The following is a 27,060-nucleotide window of genomic DNA, read 5'->3' on the forward strand; positions in this document are numbered from 1 at the left end:
ATGACAGACACACACATACCACATGGGAGGCTGAGTTTCTTTTTCACCCTCCCTCCTTCCTGCATATAGTTGTGTTTGTATGTTGCCTGCTTTCTGCTTTGTGCATACGTGTAAAACTGCTAGAGGGTGTGAAAGACGGGAGACGTGAAGTGCATGAAATGAGCAAGAGACAGAGAAACGGAGGTGTTTGTTTCTCCGAAACCGGTTTTAGTGCTTCCTTTTTATTCCCTCTCACAGGCTCAAAAAAAGAGAAGAAAAAAACTGCTTAGCCACTTTCCTATTTCTAGACATTAATCTGAGTCCCTAGACATAAGCTAGACAATCTGATCTCCTTCCGAGTCGCTCTTCTACAGTTTTTGCTCCTTGAAAAATTCTAAGGAGTGAACTCAGAAATGCATCAGCCTGACATCGCAGCACCACCAATTTGATCACAGTGGTGGATTTGCCTAAAATAACCAGCCACATTTATACTTAGTATTAAAAATATTACATCATGTTTTTAAGGAAGCATCTTTATTTTTGTTTTGTTTTTTCCTTTGCTGTACAGACATTTAAGAGTAGGCAGGAACTTTTGCTCTGTCCCCCACATCAGCTGCATTAAGTTAAAATAGCCCACTGTGTACTCTAACCTTTCACCTTTGTGCTTTCCAATTAAATGTAACCCAGTTCCCATTTAGACAAACAGATGTCTTTTGACAAGCAGATTTTTCAGCCCTTGTTTTTTCTTAAACACTCTACACTTTTGGTTATTTGATGAAATGTGGTGGGCAGTAGCAAAATGTCTGTAGCCAAAATTAACAATGTATTATTATAATACATTATAACAGCGTATTATTAATATAATACATTGTTAAAGTCTCAATGCGGTATCAATAAGCTAACAGAGGCACAGGTGATTTTGTGTCTGTTCTTCTCGCCTGTATAAAAGAATTGATCAAACTCCCTGAAAAGAGATATATCCTAAAACAGAAGAAAATACAGAATAATGTAGACACCCATATCTCGTTTACTATTTTCACACAAACATTTATGGCCTAACCACCTCAAATGAATTTGCAGACCATAAACCTATGAGAAAGCAAGCTTGAAAGGACAAGAGAACATGTCTGGAAGTCTAGCACCACCTACTGTATACTGTGTGCAGGTGCAACATGTTTTGGATGATTTAAGGATGCAGATGTCAAATAATTGGATAAATAAAATGTAAATGAGCGAAACTGAGCACACAGCTTAAGTTTACACTGATTCCTCCGAGTGTTCCTGATTTGATAAAGAAACAGCAGATAGATGGCGACGAAATCCTATTTCAAACCCGCTCCTTGAGGCAGTGAAAGCATTCACCCTTCAGCCTGCGATTCCTCGTGCAAAAAAAATTCAAGGAGTCTTGACACTGAGCCTTTTCACCACTAGATGGAGTGGACGGAGAAACAGTAAAACTGGAAAGAATGGCGCGTTCTCCTCTAGTAGAAATCCTGGATGTGGTCCCAGCCTCAGGCTGCACGTACTTTTGAAGCACCGCTGAAGCAGACAGCCCGGTTCCTTGCACGTCATATGGTGAGGCTGGAGCAGAGCCAGCAGGGCCTCGTTTTTGGAGAGAAGGACCCTTATCTTAGTCAGCGTGCGCAGCCAGGGCCCCTTTATCTTCGCGGGGCTGGGAGGCGTATCCTTTCCCCCTCTGCACTCCCCTTCACATACCACTCTGACTCTCTCTCTAACACACACACACACGTACCCTGACTAGTCTACAACCTGCTTCAGACGACGCCCCACAACCCATGAGATTCCCACCCAGCGCGGAACCAAGTCCGCCGTGCGTCCTTTTCGCCCGAGAGGAAGCCATCGGTGTCTTATAATTGCCGGGCCGTGCGCGCAAGCTGCCCTCGGCATCACCTCAGCTATAGCACAAGGGGTGCCATCCAAAAGAAGAAGAGAAGGGGGGAGGAAAGGAAGGGGTGTGAGAGTGCTCCGAAAAATAAACAACAGGACACCTCGTTTGGAAGACGTCTGCGGCGGGAAGCAAAAAGGGATCTGTAAACTGAGTAAGTCGTGATTTTCAGTGTGCTGCGGTTGGTGATGTGTTTTCCTGTAGCTGACCTGCTTTTGGTGATTTGTTCAGCGGCTGGTTGTGCAGCGGCGGAACATTTAAGCATCAATCCTGTGCCTCGGACACGAGGGCTGACATAGCGGGACAGAGGGATGAGAGAGGGTGGATGAAATATGCATATCGAACAATATACTGGCTGTTTTGTAATAGTGAAATTCCTCACTGTGTAAGCACTGTGCAGCTGCATTAATATGCTAGGAGGTTACAACTCGTAATCACAGGAGGCGCAGCATCCTTCAAGACAGATGAGAGCAAATTGAAAATAGCATTGCTTTGGCTTAAGTCAGCGGCTGAGAGTTACTGAACATCTGCATTATTATGTCATATCATCCTCTATTGCATGCCTAGAGGGCCGCCTTACACTACTGTACTTCCAATGGGGGCGACAGGTGTAATGGGAAGACGTGTTTACGCGGATGCCTTTCATGATCCGTCATGTAATATCGATCTGATGTGCGAAGCAAGTGTCTCTTCATTTGTTGTTGTTGTTGTTGCTTCGATGGTGAATTTCCAGTGGAGCCAGCCAGCCGCGCATGGCCCTCACTGCACGGGTGGAGAGATGCTGACTGGTTACAGACTGGAGGAGAGGACAGTAACAGGGTATTCTGTGTGTGTTGTGATGTGAGCAGTCCCCTCCAACATGGCGCGCATGAGCTGATAAACCTTGGCCATTACATACTCGTGTCTGGAATTTACACCGTGCAGTGGATGAGGCGCTTGGCTTTGTAGCGGCGAATGAAACTCTTAAATAGACGACGTTAGCTCAAATGAATCCAGGCGCAGGCTGCCAGCAGTGGCACAACCTGGCTTCTCCATCCTCCCAGAATATCACGTAGCCCGGGCTTGTGTGTGTTCTTCTGCTTCTATTCCTGTCTGTGAATAGAACAATGTCAGCTGGACCAGCTCCTTAATTTTTGCCCTGATTTTTTTTTCTTCTTTTTTGTAATTACGTTTGATCACAGCATGCATAGGCACAAACGGACAAAGTGTGTGTTTTTGTTTGGTCTTGTGTTCATTGTTGCTCTGCGGGGCTTGTTGACTGTTGTAGAAAACACCTTTGTTGACAAGACCAGCCCTTGCAAGATAGCTGAGAGTTCATAAACATAACGGATCATTATTTCCCTGAAGTAGCACAGCACACTCTTAGGTATGTTCGTCAATAAAAAAGCTTAAGAGACACCTGTTTGATTCTTATAAATGCTGGGGAAAGTGCATCAGGGGGATTGATTTCTGAGGTTACTTCCAGCCAGACATTTTATCCTCTTGCTAGGTCAGCCATCGCCATCAGAGAGATGTTGAAAAGGAGACAAAATTAATTGATTTCAAGTCCCGAGAGCCTGTTTGCTTCACAATGAACATCAGTCTTTATTGTCTAATAGTGTAATTGACTAGTAAATAGAAAATAACGCAAAATGTAATTCTCACCACTGATAAATGTGTAAAAATATAGATATCAATTATGCATTATACCATTTAATATTCTAAGATTTTATTGGTAAGATTTAAGACAATTAATTATCTGGTCAAACATTTAAAAAGAGGTTGGATATTTGGTTTATTAGCAGCACTTCCTGCCTTCTGTTGTTTCATTTCATTTTATAAGCAGTTAAGTCCTAAGGCCCCAGCCAGGCTACATGTGAGTGGAGGGTCTATATCCAGTTGGCTGCTCTGTGTCGTGTCAGCAACTCACAGTGGAGGCGACAGCACTTGTCTTGCCCGCCCAAACATTATCTGACATTATGACTTTGGACAGTCACATTTCTGTCTTTGTCTTTTTGAATTCCTGCATACGTGCAGCTTTGTTTGTGCATTTCTGCCAGTCATTTTGCATGTATGAATGGAACAAACAGATGGATTGTTTATGCGTGTGTTGATGACTGTGCCTTGCACTGGCAGGCTTGGTACTGGGATGGGTCTGCGTTCACCAATTTAGTTAGGGGAAATGAGCCTGGTAACCGGAAGGTCATTCATTCCTATTCATGGCCAGTCAGTAAAAAAAAGTTGAGGTGAAATGTGAATGAGTAACAGTCTTTACTCTCAACTAACTGCAATCAAAGTGCCTTTCGGGAAGCCAAGAGGCTAATAATAGAAATTCTCATTGAGGCAACTCATAGTAAGCAGCATCCAAAATACACTTACAGTTATAAAGTCACAATGACATAACCTGTACAAATTAAAGAAGTTATAATCAGCATTTTCAGATTAACATTGGGACACATGACCATTTTAGTGTTATTCATCGGATTGTTTTGCTTTCCCCCCTCCCAGATTTTATGTTTTGCTTCATTGTCACCATGTATAGCCAGTGGCAAAATGCAGGTTTTCATACAAAGCAACTATGATGAACAATTGTACACTACCTGCCCAGTGCCAACCCAAACAGACAGAACTCAGTGAGCAGTTGATGAACATTTAGTAGCTATAAGTCTTCCCTTAGGAATACCGATGTGAATCAAATGACTCCAAGCTTATCAATTCCTTTTATTATTTTCTGGCACTTAAACATTGCAATAAAGTGGCGTCACACTCTTGGTTCTCGACTCATATGCAGCTCTTATACTGTTGTCAGACTCTCAGATAATTCTCAGATAATAAAACAGCTGTTTTGATGCAAAAAATAAAACAAAATAAAATAAAAAAAACCTGTCTAGACCTGCACAGAAAACCAATAACAAATCAATAACATAAAGACTCAGACCTATAAGCAGAGTCAACACTGGCATTAGTATAATTAAAATCTTATCAGGATCCACACTAACTGTTTGTATAAATATCAGTTAATGCAGGTTTCATGAAAATCTTTTGTTTTAGAGCGGAGTATATGAGTAAATAGATCTAATTTAACGTAGAACCCTCGACAACTGTTGGGTTGCAATTTCCTAGAAGTTTTGCCAGAATCCGGTGGTACAGCATTATTACAAGTGGACAGGAGGCCTCTCATGGGTTCACATCCTGCCCTGAGCAAATACAGTGGGGCAAAAAAGTATTTAGTCAGCCACCGATTGTGCAAGTTCCCCCACCTAAAATGATGACAGAGGTCAGTAATTTGCACCAGAGGTACACTTCAACTGTGAGAGTCTGAATGTGAAAAAAAAAATCCATGAATCCACATGGTAGGATTTGTAAAGAATTTATTCGTAAATCAGGGTGGAAAATAAGTATTTGGTCAATAACAAAAATACAACTCAATACTTTGTAACATAACCTTTGTTGGCAATAACAGAGGTCAAACGTTTACTATAGGTCTTTACCAGGTTTGCACACACAGTAGCTGGTATTTTGGCCCATTCCTCCATGCAGATCTTCTCAAGAGCAGTGATGTTTTGGGGCTGTCGCCAAGCAACACGGACTTTCAACTCCCGCCACAGATTTTCTATGGGGTTGAGGTCTGGAGACTGGCTAGGCCACTCCAGGACTTTCAAATGCTTCTTACGGAGCCACTCCTTTGTTGCCCGGGCGGTGTGTTTTGGATCATTGTCATGTTGGAAGACCCAGCCTCGTTTCATCTTCAAAGTTCTCACTGATGGAAGGAGGTTTTGGCTCAAAATCTCACGATACATGGCCCCATTCATTCTGTCCTTAACACGGATCAGTCGTCCTGTCCCCTTGGCAGAAAAACAGCCCCATAGCATGATGTTTCCACCCCCATGCTTCACAGTAGGTATGGTGTTCTTGGGATGCAACTCAGTATTCTTCTTCCTCCAAACACGACGAGTTGAGTTTATACCAAAAAGTTCTACTTTGGTTTCATCTGACCACATGACATTCTCCCAATCCTCTGCTGTATCATCCATGTGCTCTCTGGCAAACTTCAGACGGGCCTGGACATGCACTGGCTTCAGCAGCGGAACACGTCTGGCACTGCGGGATTTGATTCCCTGCCGTTGTAGTGTGTTACTGATGGTGACCTTTGTTACTTTGGTCCCAGCTCTCTGCAGGTCATTCACCAGGTCCCCCCGTGTGGTTCTGGGATCTTTGCTCACCGTTCTCATGATCATTTTGACCCCACGGGATGAGATCTTGCGTGGAGCCCCAGATCGAGGGAGATTATCAGTGGTCTTGTATGTCTTCCATTTTCTGATGATTGCTCCCACAGTTGATTTTTTCACACCAAGCTGCTTGCCTATTGTAGATTCACTCTTCCCAGTCTGGTGCAGGTCTACAATACTTTTCCTGGTGTCCTTCGAAAGCTCTTTGGTCTTGGCCATGGCGGCGTTTGGAGTCTGACTGTTTGAGGCTGTGGACAGGTGTCTTTTATACAGATGATGAGTTCAAACAGGTGCCATTCATACAGGTAACGAGTGGGGGACAGAAAAGCTTCTTACAGAAGACATTACAGGTCTGTGACAGCCAGAGATTTTCCTTGTTTGAGGTGACCAAATACTTATTTTCCACCCTAATTTACGAATAAATTCTTTACAAATCCTACCATGTGGATTCATGGATTTTTTTTTCACATTCTGTCTCTCACAGTTGAAGTGTACCTCTGGTGCAAATTACTGACCTCTGTCATCATTTTAAGTGGGGGAACTTGCACAATCGGTGGCTGACTAAATACTTTTTTGCCCCACTGTAGCCCCAGAGTGATGGATATTGCCAATTACCCTCTCTGACCTTGCTGTCATTAAGAAACCATTTATGCAGTGGTTACAAAATCAGATCTGTAAGCTAGTCGTGGAAAATGAATGTCATACATTCCAAATGTCTTTAAACTTACTGTCCCATTCTGAAAGATGGTATTGTAGGGCAAAAGAGGAAGTGGAAGTGAAAGCTTGCTCAGCAAGCATGCAAAGTAATACGGAGTAACATCTGGGCCGATGATGATGATGTGAGATATTCTTAGATAATGCTTTGCAATCCACCTCGCCCTTTCTGTCTCTGTTTTTTTTTTCTCTTTTTCTTAATCTCTGCCTTCTCTTTTCCTCCTGGATAGTCACTTTTTCTTTTTCTTTTTTATGACTATCTCTTATTACAAATCCCCCTCCTTGCTGCTTTGTCATGACAGATAAGGCAAAAGAGGATTTGTTTTTTTCTTCCCAGCGGATAGTGTGCCTTCTGATAAACTGTCATTTTTAGCCACTAAGTTGTTTTAATCTCAGAGGGAAGTGTGCTCAGCAGTATGTGTTTGTACATTTGTATGTGTGTGCCTGTGTGTGTGTGTGCCTACTGCCCAAAACATGTGCACTCCCACATGCTCATATGACTGTCATCAGTGTTGTTGCAGAGATAATATCAAAAGCCCTATTGATAAGCAGTAGATCACCCTTCGTTTTGCTCTGTTGATAACCTCATCTACAGGGTGCACACATGGCAATATGGTTTAAGGGGAGGAAGTAGGATGAATATTAGTCCTTGTCCCCTTTGTAAATCAAACTTTATTTTGTGAGAAGAGATTGGACAGGCTGATCTTGGACAAACATACTTAGTATAAACAAGTCCTTGAGAGCCTTGAGTAGATATTGGGACCATGCCATAAGGGAAGACACCTATTAGGCCTAATGGTTCCTGCATTAACATAGAAAGGCTGCTCCCGTAATGCAAGTCCATAGGTTTCCGGACATATAGAATTTGCTTATTGACCAACAAGAACACACCAGGATGCAGGAGACAGGCCACTACTGAAATGGGTTTTCTGTAAGCATAAGACAGTGTTGTCAGCAGGTTATGTTACACTGTTTTTGCAAAAAGGCTGAAGAACAAGTCAATAATTGGGATCACTATCCTGTTCTTTACTCATTCAGGTTTTTAATCTTCTGTCCAAAAAGGTTGAGCTTTTGTCCAGAACTCTAAGATTATTCATCCTAGGAACTAGGGCTGTTCATATAACGATATATATCGGATGACGATATAAAAACGTCTATCATTTCATTTTATGCTATCGTTTGTTTCGTTTCTTTGTGAGTATTTATTACACAGCGTGCTGCGGGGAAAAGCCTGTTCTAACGTTTGAGTCTAAGGTTTATTTTTTAGCACCTGACGGCTCTTTTTTGCTTCTCATCCGTAAACACTCTGCATCGTTCACGTGATTCAGTTTATTTTGAAAAGTCTCAACAGGATCTTGAGCTTTATTGTGGAAGGTTTATTGTGAAAGGTTTATGAACAAACGCTTGTCTGTCTGTAGTGTGGTTATATTAAATGTAAGAGAAAGAGAGAATTTTAAGAAAGTAATGTAGCCACTAGAGTGACTATCAAAATAATGAAAAAGTATTGCCATAAACAGTTTATTTTGAGACACCACGAAACAAACGATAGCATAAAATGAAACGATAGACGTTTTTATATCGTCATCCGATATATATCGTTATATCGAACAGCCCTAACTGTGTATGTACTATATTTCTACCTTTGACAAGCTAAACCTGCATTCTGACCTCTACAGCTATAATCAAAACACCCGGATCAATCATAAAGTGTCACAGGAGTTGTGGACTCAGCATGCACTCTGTGGATATCTAAACATTAACAAGCAAAGATCAAAACTCATCAGTTTTGCAGCGTAGCATAATGAAGGTCAAGATCGGTCAGATGAGACTAGTTGATGAAGATTCCAGGGAGAAGCAGCACAGGGTAGGGACACTGCCTCTGTTAAAGGTTTTTCATTAGGTATTTGTAGAAGGCAGAACGAGGAAGGAATTGGTGGAAAGAATGTGAGAGTGGAGATTTGTTGCACATTAGGAACTGAGTAGAAGAAATACTGGCCTGTCTGAATGCCTAAAAAATGTGGCCATTGTTGAAAAGTGCCTGCAAACCTAAATTTTTTACACATTAGAGTTGGCTGCATCCGAGTATTTCTGTAATTTTCCAAAGCGAAGACTTCATATTGACTTATTGACCAGCAGTGTGAAGGTTGAGAAAATAAGGCAGGGTTACGCAACACCTTCTCTACTGCCTTATGTCACAAATTTGAGAATAATTGCATACAAAAAAAGATTGTTCCCATTTTTGTGCCATTATGATTGCTGTGGACTGACGTCAGTCTGTGACAACAAATTTTGGCTACTGATGGAACTTTCTTGCTCAAAGCATCTCTTCCCCCCCCCCCCTTCTTTTGGCTTCTCGCTTTAGGGAACAACACAGGGGATCATCTGCCTCCATTTCACCCCATCCACAGCATACTGTCACACAAACTCTGTCTCCTTCACTATGAATCTTCTGCACGATCTTCCTCTTTTCCTCCTCTTTAGCTCCATATTCAGCATCTTATTTCCAGTGTATTCACTGTCTTTCTCTGTGTGTGTCTAAACTATCTCAGCCTTGCCTCAATCTGTCCCTCTCAAATACTCATTTCGAACCATTCTGGCCACTCCCACTGAAAAAAACTTGCCATCTTCAGCTTCCTGTCATATCCTCAACCTACTCTTAAAACTTCTATTTTTGTGACCTAAATTAAGGTAATCTTTCTTAACTAGCTTAATCTCTTTGTAATGCCATAATACCCATTGTAACTCATTCATGTTTAGTGTTGTGTTGCTTATTTTATGTTTCCTTAACAATTTTCCATTATGGTTGTTGACTTTGAGTGGCATGAATGGCCCCAATAAATAAACTTCATTAATATTGCTGCTAGACAATACAAAAAATAACACTTTCCAAACTGGTGAAGGATTTAATACAAATGTAATCGAATTCATTATTTTTTTCTAACTAGAAGACTGCATGAAGAGCACATGGTCTGCCAAGGCTAATTCACTAATGCACCATTTTAAGCAAGTGAAATTTAGCTGAATTTTTGTTTGCTCATGCTTCACTTCTCTGCCAAGTTTAATGAAATTTGTCTTTTTCCTAATGTTGCCAACAGACAACTCGTAAAAGTGCTTAGAGCGGTCAATAAGACTAGAAAAGTGATACATAAAAAGCAGTCCATTTTGACCATTTATGTACAGAAGAAAAGACAAAAGAGTCATAAAGATCACAGGAATACTTTTGATTGGTTGCTCATTTTTTGCTAGAAATCCTGCCACTACATATGTAAAGTCAGGATTCATTCATTCTTGCATGCTGTTGACACTGAAACAAGTAAGACATCAGAACTTTCCCAGTTTCCCCCGTCCCAACACATGTGTCTCAGTCTTTGTGTGACTTGCCATTTGCCCTCTCGACATAGATGTTACACAGTAGTTCACTCTCTTTTGTGCTAACAGAGCTGTTATTTATGGCTGGCCTCAAAGGGAAAGGACTTTTGCCCTCTGACTCCTGAACACTAACGTGTGACCTCAGTGGACTTCCTCTAGTTTTTATAGGCACTGCACTGTTTATATTTGGCACAATTTGTATTCTGCCTGAGATAGAAGGATGCAGAGCTGCGTGTGTGTTGGTGGTGGTTGAGAAGTCTTGGTGTGTATATGTGTGTAATGGCCTGGGACAAGTGTGTGGCTGGGGCAGAGAGGCTGGGAGGAGTATTGTTGTCCTTGTGCTCTTTTGGCCTGAAGGAAGGAAGCCGTGGAAGTGGGGAGTAGAGAGAAGGAGAAAGAAGGGCCACTCTGACACAGTCAGGGTGATTGGATTCGAGATCAGTTTCCTTTTCCAGAGTGTTTTAGCGTTTCTTAAATGCAGGGTCTGTGTCATTAACTCAAGAGTCATTTTCACCATCATCCTTCTTTCTGAAGAGGAAACATTTTCTGTTATTTTGTCTGTGTCTGGCATGCTTGTTCTTTCGGAAGCAGCCAGAAATGACAGTCTCAGTCACATCTGGGATTTCTCCAGATTTGCAGAATAAATAATATTCTGTTTTCTTATTTTTTTGGCTTGCAGCCGTTTCAGTCACCTTTTCTTTTTTTTTCTGGGTTTCTTTTTGTGATTGTGTTTGTGTGTGTGTGTACCCAGGAGTTTCATTATAGCTGCAAAATATTAGTTTAAAGGTTCTCGCTGTTGTGAATCACAGCCTAAGTTAACAAATGTCTTGTTTATTTGTTGTAACTTGGTCACTTTCGGCACCAGATGATTGGTGTGATTATCAACATCTCACTTTAGGAGGTTTTTATATTTCATATTTAAAACAACAACAACAATCCGATTGCGCACATGGCATAGTAAAGTAGGAGGATGGAGTATAGAGTTAAATGCCCATGTTCATGGTCATATATGTAAATATTTCAGTGTGGAACATGTCACCCAGTGTGTGCGGCTGGCTCATTGATGTTTGGGGAGCAATTTTTGAACAGCAGCGGGTCTCTGTGGACCACAGGAATAAGCGCTGACAGGATTTAACTATATAAATGATACTTTTTGGCTCAATTAATTGCTGGCTTTGAGTGTTTCAGACAGTTTGTTAAGCGCTTTGCTCTCAGACTGCAGGATTACTTGTGGTTCCTAGAGTTTCCAAACTGGGAGGCAGAGCATTGAATTATCAGGCCACCTTCCTATGCAAAAAGCTTTAATTCTAGATCCAGGAGACAGGCACTATCTACTTCTTAAGATCAGGCTTAAAACCTCCCTTTATGACTAAGCTTATAGTAAGGTGATATAGAAATATCACCAGATTTAACTTTAATTAACTCCACTTATTAACTATCATTTGAAAGTGCTCTTATCCGTCTTTCTCTCTTTGTCAAGGGACCTGATTCTGCCTGGTCCTAATGGTGCAGTAGGTGTTCAGTTCAGTATAGGTGCATTAAAGTGCTTACTACCTAATGAAGAGCAGATGCCGCACAAACAAGCTTTAAATAAATTTGTGCATCTGAGTATGTGTGAGCGTAGGAGGCATGTTCAGAATCAGCATGTTGGATTGCCCAACAGGTGTTTGTTTAAGATAATTTGAGGTAATTTGGACTGACACAATCTGCCACCGCTGCGGACAGAGAGCAGACCTATTGCTGTCTGGAGTCAAAGAGTAGCTATTCTCTGTCATCACATATTGGAAATTATCTACAGCAAACCTTCTACAAAGGCAACATGTAATGATTTAAAAAGTGTTGTTTTTGTTACAGAAGGTAGAATTAGTTTGATCAGGAAGAGATGAAATGTTTTTTTTAAATTAGAAGAACCTGATGTTGATTTTATGTATCTTAATAATTAAGTGGAATGAAAATACTTTCTTTACCTTAAAAGGAGATTTTTTTTTTTATCCTAGTAAGACTTTATGCCAATATAACACCCCCAACAAAGATATACCACTGGGCTATAATTCATTTACATTTATGGGCATTAAATTGATTACTTTTAGTGCATTATAGTGCAGTTAGAGTATGTAAAGTGACTGCTGGTTCCAGAGGACGATGAGCACAATGCTATTAGAAGAGAGGATGCTGTTGCTGTACACTGGCAGTTAATGTGTTCCTGGAAATGCTACAGAAGCGGTGCACTCAATAGGGAATTGGGCTGGTCATTAATGTGTTTCTCAGACTTCTTCTGATATGTACCTACCTTTACATTTTGTCAAAAATGTGGTTTTAGCTTGCTGGTTGTCTCTAAATCCGCCTGTTACGATCCATCCATCGCTTAGTCTTGTCTGAGTGATGTTTTTGATCTCTTGCATTTATCTGTGTCAGGCAAACCAGTCTCTTAGTGACTGTCTCCCTCCCTTGATGTCTTTCTCTGTCATAAATGTAATTACTCTTTTTACTGTGGCAAAGATGGCTGCCTGCTTTCCTTTCTCCCTGTGCGTCAATAATTTATGAGAGAGGCTGTAGGACATAGGCCCCCAGTGTTCCAACAAGGTAGACACAGTTTTCCAATATGTCCTTAAAATTTCATTGCAGTATTATTCCAGAGGTTATAAAATCAGGACTAGCGCTTACATTTGGTTTTGGACTGTTGCCGTTAAGTCTTGCATGCACAAGATTGTAAGTATTATTCACTGTTGCTGAATGTAGATGTTTAGATGCATCTGACAGTGACTGGATTGTTATCAGTACTTTTTCATATCACCTGATATCATGTCCATCTGACTAAATCTGGATTTTAGACTATTGTTGTATTTACCTTTTCACATTCACAACTTGGTAGTCAGTTGAGCAAAAAGAATTATTATTAATACTGGCAGGATAGAAGCAAAGTCCACGCATAATTCTTGTCTTTGTAACTAAAACATGGGCAGAATATCTGTATCACAATTGAGGCCATCCTGTGTTTAGATAAATGCATAATACAACCTTTGTACAACTTTTAAATTAAAATTCATTACACTTATCTATGCAAAGCTAACCTTATTTACAGTGTGCTTTAGCTGAACTGTGTCCAGCTAGGACAGCGTGATGGAAACTGATGTAACTATATTACGTGCTGATGTTTAATATACTGACTGCAAATTAAATGTTTTAAAGCAGCTGTAGCTCTCCAGGCAATCACAGCCATAGAAAATCACATGGTTCTCTTATTAAGATGGTGCGCTTATGTAGTGCTCATGTGATAAATTTGTTTTCAGTTTCGGTTTTGGACAGTGCAACACTGAAATGGATCAAATGTCAACAAGACGAATGGATGGCAAACAATGTGAAAAAAATGGTCTAATCGCTCAATAGTAACCTAATTAGTAAACAAGTGGATAATTACAACGAAGCCAATTACAAGGAAGAGCATCAAAAATAAAAAAGGAAACAGGGAAATACAGAAGAACTTAGAGAAGTCTATTAGCAATGCTAATGCTCAGTTAGCTGTTTAGAAATGCTAACTGCCAGCTAATTTCCAAGAGTTAAGTGCATAAAAATTAAGAGATGTATCACTTCCAGTCTTCAGTTTCCAGCTACTAATTTCACATTTTTTGTAAAAACTATAAATGACAGCGTATTCAAACAAAAGTAAACTTTTCTTCAGTGCTAAATATTATTTTCATAACAACAAAAAAAGATTCAACTTTATAGTGTCCCCAAAATTTGAGTAAGTTGCAGGATGTCCTCTCACTGAAACAACTGAAGTAACTGAAAATAAAGTGCTCCGATACCGGAAAGAGGTGCAAATAACTGTTAAACTGTTAAACAAAAGAACGTTTAACAGATTTACATAACAAAGGTCATTTACTTAAATAATTTTCCAGTATGTTTATAATTTCACCAGATAAAAGGTCAGCCCCTTTCTGTTTTCTTGTCTCTATAATTTTTCCTTGTAACTGCTCTGATCCTTTGGCCTTGAGCTCTGGGAAGCTTTAGCAGCGTTGTTACTTTCTTTAAATTGTCCATGTTCATCTGGGTGAAGATTACGTGTCTCATTAGGTCTGTTCTAACACTTTGTGTCTTAACTTATAGTGAAGAGCTTTCATTCCAACAACCTGTTAGAATGCGAATGCAACCATTTGCCTGCACCACAGTGTGCATGTTGCATAATCTGACATAGATTAGGCTGACCAGCCGGTCACCAATCAGAGCCAAGAATGCTGAAAATTGACTGATTTCAGTCCCTAGCTGGTCGATCAGCACATTGCTAATAAAAGTCTGTAACTTACACATACATAGTAAGATTATGTCCAAAAACTGTTATGCATAATTACTTAATAAAAACAAAAACTACATTTCTGTGTGACTAAAAAGCAGTTGAAATTGCAAAAATTTCTTGGTGATTTGGCACATTTCAGGTGTTCTAAATGTGAAGCTGTGAATGGTCTCTCTATCCTGCATTTTTAACAAATGTATCAAACAGTGGTAATGTGTTCATTGTATAATTGCTGTCAAGTTCAGCTGCGGGTGGGACCTGCTCCTTGACCTTTTCCACATTAAGATGTTTGGTCCTTTAAAAACGACAGAGGTCAGCTGCTCCTCCCTGGTCAAATTCCACCGATGAAATGATTCAGATGAGTTTCCAGATGTGCACTAATCTAAGGGCCCATCTTCGACTATAACCTGAGGGATGGGAAGGGACAAAGGCTTAGGACAAAAATGCGCTATATAACGATGCCAAAACAAAAACTATAAACATAATTAATATGTTTTTTAATTTTGTTCTAAACAAACAATTATAAGCAAAATTAAGATTTGCTTTATTTTTGAGAGTGCAATCTTACCACATTAAGCCATATAAAAGCTGATTTGACTCAGTACATCCACATGTCAGGATCACTGGGTAAAGGCAAAAGTTGGGAAAATGTGTCTAGACGGTACAATATGTCTGTGTTTGTGTGTACTTCAGGAGGTGATCAGATGATTGTGGTACTTACTTTCTCCCCCCCAAGGGTCTCCATGTGATGGTGATGTGGCTCGATGGAAAAACAGAAGAGGGAATGGAAGAGAAGTGAGCTGTTTGGTTATATGTGTGTAAATGCACAGGAAAGACAGTAATTGGACATGTTACAGACTGACCTTCATGCATGCCTAAGTCTTAGAGGGTCAATGGTTGCACACTGAGCATGAAAAAAGATGCTTCTTTATCTTTTTTAGGTCAGCGCTGCTACCCTGCATGCCTTTGTGTGGGAAATAAAAATGCAGCCGCAAAAAAAGGGTGGGATAGGAGGGATGTGAACTGGTGATATGCTGCATTTTTCCACTCACAATCCAACCTTTGTATGTACTAAGCTGAGAAATGATACAATCTGTTACGAGCAGGGATGCTGTTCCTCGTTCCTCATCAACAACAACGCAATCAAACAATTTTAGAAATGTTACTGGCCTTGCTGTAGGTTAGGTTGACAGCTGTTTTTGTTATAGCTGTTTTTAAAAAGATTGGATTAGATGATGAGCCCATATATGTTGTGGTAAAGCTTCATTCTGGTCTAGAGAGAGCACACCATTCTTCTGTTCTCCATCAAACACTTAAGCAACCAGAAACTCTAGTCAGATTCAGAGAAGTTAATTTCTTCTCTGGGAGTAGAGAAAATGGATAATTTGACACCAAGTCATTCAGAACCTGTATTTAATAAGTACGTTAATTCTTACTTTGATCACTGTAATGTTTCTAAAGATTCCTGCTATTATAGCAAATTATATCTGTGCAGGGGTGTAATTTTACGTGGCGAAAGAGACATACTTCCCCTTAAGGTTTTATGTGAATCACCTTTTTAAATGTCACCTTTTAAATGTTTTTACATAAAAGTAATAATTTAAATTAGAGATGAAAAACCAAAAAGTCATTAGTTTGCCCTATGGATGTAATTCTTAATTAGGACTGCAACTTATCATATTTTTTTTTAACATTGATTAACCTGCCTGCTGATTTCCTGAATAGTGGATTTTTACAAAAATATTTTAATCTGTCATTTTGTCTAAAACCTAAATGAGACATATTGTGTTTGTCCTCATTTTCCATCATTTATAGAGTCAAATGAAGGTTTACAAAGGACTCTATGCAGTCCTGTGACAAACTGAGTTCATCCCAGGATTTGAGAGCTTGTAGAAACACCTCTAGAGCAGGTACATCTTGTATATGACTTCATCAGTCTTTTGAATTGTTGTGGAGACATTTTGGTCTATTCTTCTTTTCAAAGCTCTTATTCATTTATGCACAGCTCTCTTAAAGTCCTGCATTTCAGTTGGGTTGAGGTCTGGACTGGGCCACTGCAGTTTTGCTGGTGTACATTCGATCATTGTCCTGTTGTACGACCCAGTTTTGGCCAGCCATTAGCTTTTAGATACATTACCTTCAGAATTTCTGTATACGTCCACTCCTGGGGAGATTGAGACTTTGCTTGAATACAAACAAATAAAACCAGCAAATTGCCAGAACTGTATCATCCGTTTACAGTCGCATAAATCAAATCTCGCATTTATTAAAACAGTAGTTTTCTCACCTAGATGTTATATTTAATGTAAGAATTAACGGACTAGTTGTAATTTTTAAATGGAAGATTATATCCCAATACATTAGACATGGTTATAAGAGATATAATTCCCTCTCAGCACAATAATACTTACCAAAATAAAACATATGTGGAGACATTAGCTATTATTGTCACATAACACATGTTGTCCTTAGAGAGCTGAAAGTAGTCAGGGTTAAATATAGTATATGAATGTATCAACGTCATAATACCCCCATATGGCACTCACAGTTGTTAGTGAAGGTGTCTATAGCTTGCATACTAAAATCCTTGTACTGAATTCTTGTACCCAGTCGATTCTGTCTTATATAGTCTTTATAAATTAAAATTTTCCAGTCTGGGATCATGAATTTATCTCTATGTTTAATTTGCTCTAGAGGTCACGATAAGTGCTGCCTTTTGGATCTGATAATCTCAACTATTTACTACAGAAAAAGGTGGAACTCAGTGCAGGATTTATCACTTTTTCATAGCAATAGCTTTATCCTATCTCCGTTAAGCAACAGTGTGCAGTCTTTTCCTCTGGCTTTAAGTTTTCATCTGTCCATCCTCCATCCTGAAGCTCTTGTCTGGAACCTATTAAAGCAGGAATCTCCAGCAGAGCCCTCGCTGCACATTAGCATGCCTGCACCAACTTTTCCTGACTGGAAAGAGACTCTGATTTAGTGCCAAACAGAAAGATATTTAACCTCAGTCACTGAGAAATCACTGGAAGGTAAATGACCGGTGAGCAAAAACTAGGGGTCACAGAATATTGCTTGACGCTGTGTCTAATGTCTGATGTCGCTGGTCATTATGAGACGTAACTCTTACTCCCTCCCCCTCCTCCCTTCTCTCTCTCTCTCTCTCATGCTGCCCCTTAACTTGTCTGTCCTTCATCAGGATGGCTGAGGTGTCACATGAGGAGAGACTCCAGGCCATCGCTGTAAGTTATCTACACACATAGACACATTCTGCTTTCTATTTTCTATTTCATACGCACACTTAGACACACACACAGAGTGCACATCATGCACACTGATGGCTGAAGAAACAACAAATCATTGCTGCTCGTCATGGTCTGACTGCCAGTCTTAATGACTCAACCTTTTAGATCCCATCTCCTTCATCCATTAGAGGACATCAAAAGCTAATATAGTAGCTACAGCTCACTGCGCTTTTCTGTCTGTTCCTCTGTCTCTGTTCATCTTTTATACTTCACAAATGTTTTATTGTCACTTGTTGCCTTTTCTGTTTTAACATCCAGGTGTCTGTTTAGCTAAACTTTGTATATTGCAATCTCTTTTTTATTTTACCTGTGGCAGATATAGGGAAACACATTTATATTACTACATAATATCAGTTTAATGCCAGTACTACATTCCTATGCCTATGGTCAACAAGCTGTATGTATATAAAAAATATATTGGTTGACTACTAAAGATGCCGTATATGCAGCTCTATTTATTTGAAGTTACCAAAATTCCTTGGTTGCCACACTAGTACTGCATAAATAAATATATAGTTCATATTGTTCTTTAAAATTATGATATTATTTCTATTTCTAATCTTTGTAATATGCATTTGTGCATTTCCTACCAATCTTAATGCATGTATATCATAACAGGAGAAAAGGAAGAAGCAGACAGAGATTGAAAACAAGAGGAGACAGCTGGATGATGACCGACGGCAACTCCAGCATCTCAAGGTACACACACATTCACAGGCATACGCATTTTCCACGTATCCCATAAGAATACTTGGTGGTTGACAAGAATACACACAAGTATTGGTGTCCACAACACATTGATCTCATAGTATGCACAGGGCACTCTCAGTTACCTCCTGCTCACTACTTCATCAGCACGTTTCCCCTGCTTCTCTTGCCGCTGGCCACATGTTTCCAGTTTAACTGTTTTTCCACCTTGTGTAGGCACATATTAGGTTTGTTGGATTTCTTCCAGGAAAGAAATCCATCCACCTTTTTTTATGTGTATTTGTATATCAAGTATTCTTATTTCATTTGTTGAAGTAAGCAAATGAAATTCAGTTGGTACACAGAGAAGCTTGAGAGCTAGTTGAACCTGAGCAATAGATTTTTTTTGTTTTGCAGTCACAGTAGTCATAGTACTAATTATCTTTGTTGCACATGTTTAAATGTTATTATTTAATACTATCACCTCCCATCTACACTTGTGAATTCCTCCATCTGCTACCAAAAGAGTGCTTGCAGTGCATAAACTGGGATATTTGACCCCAGCATCACATTGCTCATCCTTCGTGAACATGCCAGTTTGGCTTTGTTTGAAATGCACTCGAGCTCTCCACTGATAAAACTAATGTACAGTATGTGTCATCTGTACTCCTACATGCCTCTCCCTTCACAGAACTTCTAACAAGCTAACAGAAACACTGCCGGTCAGCCCTCTGCGTGTTTCTGGGATTCATGCTCTTACGTGTGTGAGCAACGTTAGACACCCACACAACATTAAAATCAGCAGTTCCCTTCAAATATATCTGTCCAACATAGTGAGATACTCCCCAACTGCTGCTGTCACGGAATGTTCAGAATGGATAACAGATAATACCAAAAGCTCCTCCACATGCTGTTTATACACACACACACTCATGCATGTAGACACACACTCATTATATCAGAGCCAAGGTTTTTGTCAGCGTATGTGTCAGCGTTATCAAAGCTATTTCAGCCACCGACAATTCAGCAGGTCACAGATAAGAGCAAAGGTTGAGGTGTGTATTTGCCATGTGCACACGAGTATGTGTGTGTGTGTTTCTAAAAGTGACCTGTACTGTTGTCCCTGTGTGCTCCCACTTTTTCTATTTTCCAGGCAAATCATTGTAAGTGTGTATCTGTACATGTCGCGTCCAGTTGTGTGTAGGTTGCTTTATAAAGGAACACAGAAGCTTCAGACAATGCAGTGGGCTTTAGCAGAGGAAACAGATTTTTGTCCCACTCCCACCAACAGGAAACAGCTCTTACACCCACCGCACCCCACTTTCGTCTCACACACACACAGAGGGGAAGTGTAATCATGCTGTCCAGGGTTGTTAGAAGGCTCTTTGTGTGGACCACAGCAAGTATTCTTGACTCAGAGGCAGACCGATGTGGAAATCCTAATGAACGTCTTTGCTTACGCAGTACATTTTTTTAGGCATGTACCCCACCATTAAATCACACCAGTACATGATTAAACACACACACATATATGTACACAGACTTGTTAACACAGAAAATGTGGTGAGATATGATTACGCTAACAGGAGTCAGCAGTCAGTAAATGTCAACATGGTGTATACAAGTTGTGATTTTTCAGAATAAAACAATTAGCACTCACAGCTAACAGACTTTTACAAAGTTGGGAAAGGAGCAGTTTGTCATTTTCTTATTCATAAAAACATAAATAACACAGCTGCGGCAAGCGAGCATTTAATTTTAAAACCACATCTAAACCTCATTCATTTAATTACCAAGGACATTTGCTTAACCTGTACAAGAGACAAAGGCTAAAAGTACAACATTTAAGCTTTGGGCCGCTAAGTCACTTTCGCCATCCTCTTATTATACCACAGACATTAGCTCAAAATGAAATGAAAGGAAAAAAATGTAAATTTGACGAAATGTTTGACGAAAAACATTTATGCTACACGGACCAGAGAAACTTTATTTTGACAAAACGGACTTTTGAATAGATGCACAATGTGATTTGAAATAAGCTTCTTCTCTTTCCAGCTGTTCATAACATATCCATGTGTGGATGGATGCTTGCCTGCGTGTGCGTATGTCTGTATCCCAGTTCCGCCCTTTGTCTGCTACGTTAGCAGCTTTTACTCCAAAGAACAATGGAGAGACGTTGTTTCAGCATTCCTAGCTTTTCAACTGTTCACATTGACTGGTGTGTGTGTGTGTGTGTGTGTGTGTGTGTGTGTGTGTGTGTGTGTGTGTGTGTGTGTGTGTGTGTGTGTGTGTGTGTGTGTGTGTGTGTGTGTGTGTGTGTGTGTGTGTGAGTGCTTCCATATGCAAGAGTGAGCACATTAAAGTGATGTCAGGCACTGGCGTAGTAGGGTGTGGCTCACGAGAGCAAGCAAGATTCAGAGAGTAGTAAGAGGGCAAAGCAGGTTTAGATTCAGTGCCCAAGAGACCATGCAGGACTGTGGAATGAAGAGTGTTGAATTACACAGTGTTAAGTGTGTGCTCTAAAGCTCTGCAGCTGGATGTCTGAAGTTGAATTACTCAGTGGAGAGGGTAAGATTTTAAACAGAACAGCAGATAAAAAAATTTAAACACGGATATAAATTGAGGGAGATACACCCTGACATTTACAACCCTTTTTAGGTTCCTAAAATTTAGGATGGGCAAAGAGGCATATGCTACACGAGGGAGGAAGGGGGGGGGGGGGGGGGGGGGGGGGGGGGGGTGTTTTTTTGTAGAAATTCTAGTTGCATCACTGGAGAGGAATTCGCATCAAGCACATGTCCAGATTTTCAGCCTAACTTGTGAAAACAAGAGCTTTTTTTTCTAACACTTTTCCATATGGTCAGGCAGGGTTGTCTTTTGCTGCATGGTCCAACAGCTGCGAGTAAGACACACTGTTATATTTACCTCAGAGCACGCCAAGTATTTGCTTTGATATTAACTCATCCAGAGGATGGATGGGGATTGAAGATAAGAATACTGGCCTGGTTGGAAAATAATAAGGAATAATAGTAGTCACTGTTAGTTTTCTAAGCTTGTTCATAAAGATATTACTTGGAATGAATTAAGCCCTAAGAAATATTTGATCTAGTTTAAGATTAGAGCCACTTCCTTTTTTTTTTATCTCCCAGCGACCTCTCATTCCTGTCTTTAATTTAGTATAATGATATTAAATACATGTTTGGATTTCCCAGTTTGATACCAGAAGTCCTGATCCACTGGCCGGGTGCCATTTAGTCCACTTGGCAAACTATTTGGCAGCAGTTAAAGTGTTTGACAGAATCCCTGAGTTTCAGCAGTCAGCAGAGAAGTACGAGACTGCCTGGCAAGAAGATGTTGTTGCTTTAGATTAACTAAAGAGTTCATCATTAGTGTCAGAGATGGTGTCACTAATCTCTTGTGTAAGAAAGTACATCGATGTCCAAAGAGAGGCTGACTCTGTGCAGCATGTGGAGAAATTGAGGTGCTTCTAACGTTTTAACTACTCAACTTGTGCATAATGTATGCATAAAGATCTTCCATAAGATCCTTTCAATGTAGCAAGCATGCACACAAATGCATCAACACCCATGGACACATCAAGTACATACACAGTAAAACTATATTCCTTGTCTTACCATTGCTAGATCCATTTTATAGAACGTAAGTTAAATGGTCTGGATTACCTACACTCTATCTGTGTTCTCAACATCTATATTATCCTTGCAGTCAAAGGCACTGAGAGAGCGCTGGTTGTTAGATGGAGCTCCAGCAGAGGAGGAGACTCAGAAGCGTCTGCAGGAGGACGAGGTGAAGACCAAACTTTTGGAACAAGTCATCCTCAGGTGAGCATTTTAAATCCACCATATGTTTAATTTTTGAAGCAGTTTATCCATTGCTATTCTTTTATTTTGAAATTAACCGGTAAATTGCTACAATATTTTAAAAAACAGGAGTAGCAGTAGCAGTGTGATTTAATGGTGTTTTGATTTGCACTCAGAGTTTGCTCAAATATAATACAATTTGTGGTCATGAATGATCCACAGATTTTTTTTTTGTGTGTGTGTGTGTGTTTCCGAGCCAGGCTTGAGCAAGAGATTGAAGAACTTGAGACAGGCGTGCCAGCCAATAAGGGTGTGGCCAAAGAAAATGGAGGTAAGTTTGGTGCCCATGGCAACATATTGTATCATCACATGGGAAACCATGGCAATGCAGCCTGAGCGCAAGTGTCACAAAGACAAAGTGTGCTCATAATAACCTCTTGATTTACTCTGTGAAATCGGTTCTCCATGCCGGAGGTCATTTAAACAATATTTCCTTTCTTTCTTTGTCCTACTGTCTGACCCTGACCACGCTCTTTTCTCATGCACTTCCCTAATCTCTCAACGATGCTTTGGTGCTCTCTATAGGTGAAAATGGAGTAGTGCAGACCTCTGGTCAGACACCCAAGAGAGAGGTGACAGGGATTGAGGCCAAGCTGCTCGGCCCTAGTCCTGACCAGGCTAGTGCAGACAACCCAGTTACTCTAGTGTTCATGGGCTACAAGACCGTGGAGGAGGAACAGGAGACTCGCACGGCCTTAGGAATGGACGGGGTGGATGGCAATGTCAAAGCCGAGTTTGTTGTGATCGAGGATGGGGAGGAGAAAGCGGGCGGAGACGCAGCCACAGAAGAGCAGCCTCCACCTAACGGAAGCATGGCAGAAAAAGAGAAGCCTAATGAAGGTGGGGAGGAGGGCGAGAAGGAAAAGGAGAAGAAACAGACCTGCAAATGCTGCACGGTCATGTGAGGCGTATGTGCGCGTGGGTGTGTACACACTTTCACCTTTGCAGGCATGTGTGCCATTGCATGTGTCTGTATTTGCAAATGTGTGTAACTTTTTGTTTTTGTGTGAAAGTGTGTGTATCGGGACTGGGGAAAAAAAACAAAAAGTTGCACAGCCAATATACCAACAATGAGAGCCAATCCAAGCTCCAGCTACAACAAGAACCACAAAGACTCATAAGTACACTTTACTCTATATTCTTTCTCTGATATGTATTTGACTTTTGATTTCTATTGATATTTTTCTATTTTTCTGTCTTGACATTTATATTGTATTCAGTATGTATAACTTTATTATGGGACTGTGTACTGTAAGTTCATTGTTACTATTGTTGGGAAAAAAAGAAAATGTATTAGCTCTCTGGACTGTACTGCTACTCAGTTGGGAAAATCTGGAAACTTTAAATCATTTAAGAAAAAAAGCAAACTATGAAGGACACAGATACTTAGATATATATATTTCTCTGTTTAGGCCTAACAGCTATTTATCGGTCAATTTCATATTGCAATATTGTCTAAGATATTATTTTAAATAGTATTTTAATATATTGATATGAAATTATGTTTTATACAATGTATTTATTGTTTTTGGTTCTCTGTATCATCTTCAACCATTAACTGCATGTAAGCTTGTAAGCACTACCACAGTCGTGTCACACTCATACAAGTGTCTGTGTTTTCTTAGACTCATACGTGCTCATATCTTTAGTCACGCAAGTCTTTCTATCAGTAACAGTAAGTATAATTGGCATTGTTAGAGATATGCGTTATGTCGAAAAATACAGCAAGGAGACAAAGATAAATATGATCACTAACTAGGTTGCAAATCACAATAGTTTCGTACTGTATGTGGCACATGTACATTAAGATCACGGCTGTTGTGTTTTTTGAATGCAGCTCTGTTTCTCAAAACGTTGCAGCGCTGTGCAAAATGTAAATAAAACCAATGCAATGATTTGCAAGTCATAAAAACTGTACAGTTACTGAATAATAAACCATAAAAAAGGTTAAAAAAAATATGATTGTATTTTTGAAAATGTATTCTCATTTTCAATTTGACTGTAATATACGGTTAAACAGTACATGAGTGGGTATAAAAAGTGCCCATTTCCTTTAGAAGTAAAAGATGGGAAGATGCAGAGGGGTTCACCACTCTGTAAAAGTCTGCATAGTCAAATAGTTCAACAATACAAGGAAGAGTTGAAAGAATGTATTAATCTGTTCACAATTTAAAAGCCATAATTGGTAACATGGAGTGCTTTTTGCACATGGCTTGTTTAATCTGTGAAGGCACCATTAATGCTGAATGATATCTACAGATATTGGAGTACCATATGCTCCCATCTAGACGAGACCTTTTTTAAGGAAGTCCTTGTTTATTTCTGCAAAACACTGCCTATACACATTGTGCACATATAACAATAACATGGGCTTACTACAAAGGAGATGAGTCCCGGTGCTAAAGTGCATCTAGACGTGTCACTCAATTTAAAACATTTGCCGTATTTTGCTAACAAAGCTACGTCAATTGATCTATTATACATCAAATAAAAGGATACAAATAATTTGCTCTCCATTGCATTGTATTTTATTTACTTTTTGAAGAAGTGTTTCAACGTTTTTAGAAAAGGCCTGTAAGATGAAATCACTTTATGATTAGATTCATGAGATCATTACACAGTGTTTAGGAAGGCCTAAGTAATTTTCTTCTTACAACAGTAGAATCAATGTATGTCTTAATGAGGTAGCACTGCATGAAGCCTTGCAACTGTTTCAACTTGTCTCTTGTTAGGTCTGTAGCATACACTATCACATTAACATGAATGTAAATCCAGGGGTTAAACTGGGATTCATCCTAGCATAATGAGAAGAGGAGGGCTTGCTCAGCTCACTATTAAAAAAAAGCTTTTTGTTTTTATGTACCAAATAAAATTTGATGAATCAGTCATTTCACTGTGTCTTGGTTGGCTGGTGGTTTCTGTTCTGCTTATACTCCCAGTTTAACCCCTGATTCTTTGTTTGTACACCTGGGCCTAATTGTGCTTGAGTAGATTTACAGAAGAAGAAAAGAGAATGAGGGCATTTGAGTAGATTTTTTGCAAATATTAATTATATCTTTGGACACATTATAAAGACTTCAGCTTTATCCGGGTATCCAAGCATTTAGCTTTCTTCCACTATTACAGATAGTTTAAATTCTTGAAAAAAAGCATCTCAGCCACATTTAATGGTAGACAAAATATGCATGTACATTATAGCAATTCAAAGTAAAAAATCTGATGTGTTTGGCAGACATATGCAGTTCTGGATGAGCTTGGTCAGTAAACTGTACTGCCAATGCTTCTCCTTCCCCAGGGTCATCCATGTCACTGAATCACCTAAATGTTATCACCATTATTTCCTTACTATACTGTTTCATTGTTATTGTCAAATCATAGCCACACCTTCTATGCTTGGAGACACGCAGTTAACAAAAAAAAAATCTCTGAAGTTGGTGCTAATCCAAAATCTTCTCTAAAACTCTTCATCCACCAACTATTGTTCAACCTGTCCCATCTGTCTTACTCAAATTGCTGGTAAAGGGATTCTACTGTCGCCTGCTTGATGAATAAGAGTCTTTTTCAACCTTCAGTGCCAGATGCATTCTCTCAAGTCCTGCCTATTTTTAACATCAGAGAAATGATCCCTTCTTACATTCCAGAGGGAAGACAACAGGCATGGATAAGTTATAGTCTATGTATAGTTCAAAAATAATTGTACAACTTTATTTCTTATATTGCCTCTCATCCTTTTTTTCTATGGTCTCTTTGCAAGGCAGTATGTCGTATTTGATGTGTGTATTTTTAAAAAACAAAAAAGATTACTACATCTGTGTATTGTCGGTGCCTTTGTCAGGTTCATTTGACTGGACTTGTCTGTCTGATGCCATTTTCAGACCAGGGTTTTTCTTGCTGTGCTCCTGGTTACGATGACCCACTTGGAAACACTGCCTTCTACTATGAAGTGTCACTAGTATATCGAATACTACACTCGTTCTTTAAGTGATAACTATAAATGAACACAGTTAGGACAATTGATAATATGGAAACTACTGAGAGTCTCCAAGAAACTTTGTAACACGTCTTATGAACTTTTTTTAAAGTTGATGACATCACTTCAACTGACAGATTTAAAGGTTTTTATTTGTTGTTGTTTTTTTGTTTTGGTTTTTTTAATTCCAGAAATGCAAGAAACTCTAATCAAAACCAACCTTGATCCGATGTTTAACATTATCTGGGGATGCAAACTTTATACAGAAGACTAACTGATAGCCTATGTATATACAATACATGCACATGTGTATGTCTGTATGCATCTGTATAGATAGAAATGCATAAAATTGGTGAGCTAAAGCTTTGCTTAATAGTGGGTCTCCGGGGCAGCAGCAGAAAAATCAACCTTGTGTTAAACCAATGCCTGTTCATCTATTCTGTGGTCGTCTAAATGTTTAATCTTGAATAAAACTATTGTTTGTTACAGCAGGTCAAATTGAGTGTGTATGTGGTAACCAAATATAAGCTGAACAATGTGTGATTTTGCCATTTGAAGGAGGCACATATGAGTACAGGACACCCTTCTGAGGAGATAAACCATCTATTTATTATTGGGCTAAGTGGGTAGAAAAATCAAGAAACAAGAAGATGAAATTGTACAATCATTAATGAAAAAAATATGAAGCAAGAAGAAATAAAGTTAAAGGTGTGATTTAGACAGCTGAAGTAGTCTGAGCATGCGGGATTT

At 39.6% G+C, this 27,060-nt stretch overlaps 1 protein-coding gene across 3 annotated transcripts; it reads left to right on the forward strand.

Annotated features, from left to right (window-relative positions):
* The first annotated feature begins 530 nt into the window (after positions 1-530).
* Positions 531-26,825, forward strand: palm1b (paralemmin 1b). Of its 3 annotated transcripts, none has more exons than XM_080870707.1 (7): positions 531-2,039; positions 15,161-15,262; positions 17,667-17,709; positions 18,391-18,471; positions 22,186-22,301; positions 22,541-22,611; positions 22,866-26,825. In XM_080870707.1, exons 2-7 carry the CDS (start codon positions 15,216-15,218, stop codon positions 23,243-23,245), a joined length of 738 nt encoding a protein of 245 aa, XP_080726833.1. In that variant the 5' UTR covers positions 531-2,039; positions 15,161-15,215; the 3' UTR covers positions 23,246-26,825. The 3 variants fall into 3 exon arrangements, with proteins under 3 accessions (XP_080726833.1, XP_080726832.1, XP_080726834.1); XM_080870706.1 differs by having other exon boundaries at positions 532-2,039; positions 15,204-15,262; XM_080870708.1 differs by lacking the exon at positions 15,161-15,262 and having other exon boundaries at positions 557-2,039; positions 22,866-26,821.
* Positions 26,826-27,060: the final 235 nt, after the last annotated feature.

The sequence above is a fragment of the Rhamphochromis sp. 'chilingali' genome, assembly GCF_963969265.1.
Source record: "Rhamphochromis sp. 'chilingali' genome assembly, chromosome: 21".
Lineage (NCBI taxonomy): Eukaryota > Metazoa > Chordata > Actinopteri > Cichliformes > Cichlidae > Rhamphochromis > Rhamphochromis sp. 'chilingali'.

Coding starts and splice junctions, on each gene's coding strand:
- palm1b (XM_080870707.1), top strand. CDS start 15,216: ATGGTGATGTGGCTCGATGGAAAAACAGAAGAGGGAATGGAAGAGAA. Junction 18,472..22,185: donor GGCAACTCCAGCATCTCAAG/GTACACACACAT, acceptor TTATCCTTGCAG/TCAAAGGCACTGAGAGAGCG. Junction 22,302..22,540: donor TTGGAACAAGTCATCCTCAG/GTGAGCATTTTA, acceptor TTTCCGAGCCAG/GCTTGAGCAAGAGATTGAAG.